Raw genomic sequence first — 818 nt, forward strand, 5'->3', positions numbered from 1 at the left:
GCAGAGCAGCAGTAGGGCTGTTATCTCCTCGAAGAGCCCTGAATCTGGGTAAGTTCCGCCAGCGTGCATGTCTTCGCCTCATCCCGCTTCCGGGCACTGGCGACGTTCTACTCGCTCCCACCATGATAAGCCATCCTTTGGCATATATCGTACCCAACCCCGACAAATTAATTAAGGGAAAACAATTACAAAATGTAGGCAAAACAAACATGCAGCAACCCTACAAGGTATGCGGAACATACTCCCAAATTAAGCATGAAGATTAGAACAACATCCATGCAGAATTGAAGCGTTAAAACAAATAGATAGATCAAAACATAGTGTAAAGATAGGACATACACGGGTTGGATATGGGTAGGTCACAGCTTAGCTTTTCTTCCTAGTGTAGTACCACAAAGCATGCACTCTTATGTAGGGGCGGTGGAGAACAACTTATTTATATATAATGTGTCGCCGGCGCGGGCGGGCACATGTCTTATTCTGTAGTTATTTGTTGCTACTAAGGCCATTCGGCCGGATCATCGCGCTCTGATGGCATGGGCTCAAAGTTGTGTTGTAGAACAGCAATGCATTGCGAAGTTGTGTAGCCGCCGATGCTGACTGTGGACGCGCAGTTGTGGTCGTTGGCGCGGGTGATTCTTTTTGCGGTATGGAGACGTGCACCGACGTAAGGCCACCGGCCCGTAAATGCGTCTTGGTCGCCGATTTCAGTGTAGGCCTGCCACCGTGGATAATGTACTATATCATATAATCAAGTTTTTGGGGTTGGGGTTGTCATGTAATCAGTGGGTTTGATGATTAAATAGTAGAGTACTATT

At 47.1% G+C, this 818-nt stretch overlaps 1 protein-coding gene across 1 annotated transcript in view; it reads right to left on the reverse strand.

Moving 5' to 3' along the window:
* Nucleotides 1-249: 249 nt before the first annotated feature.
* Nucleotides 250-818, reverse strand: part of LOC119326814 (23 kDa jasmonate-induced protein-like) — a 1431-nt gene continuing 862 nt past the window's right edge. The window contains exon 2 of the mRNA XM_037600415.1: nucleotides 250-718. Coding sequence (XP_037456312.1) covers nucleotides 500-718 — 219 coding nt within the window. The 3' untranslated portion in view covers nucleotides 250-499. The remainder of the gene's footprint in view (nucleotides 719-818) is intronic.

The sequence above is a fragment of the Triticum dicoccoides genome, chromosome 6B (assembly GCF_002162155.2).
Source record: "Triticum dicoccoides isolate Atlit2015 ecotype Zavitan chromosome 6B, WEW_v2.0, whole genome shotgun sequence".
Lineage (NCBI taxonomy): Eukaryota > Viridiplantae > Streptophyta > Magnoliopsida > Poales > Poaceae > Triticum > Triticum dicoccoides.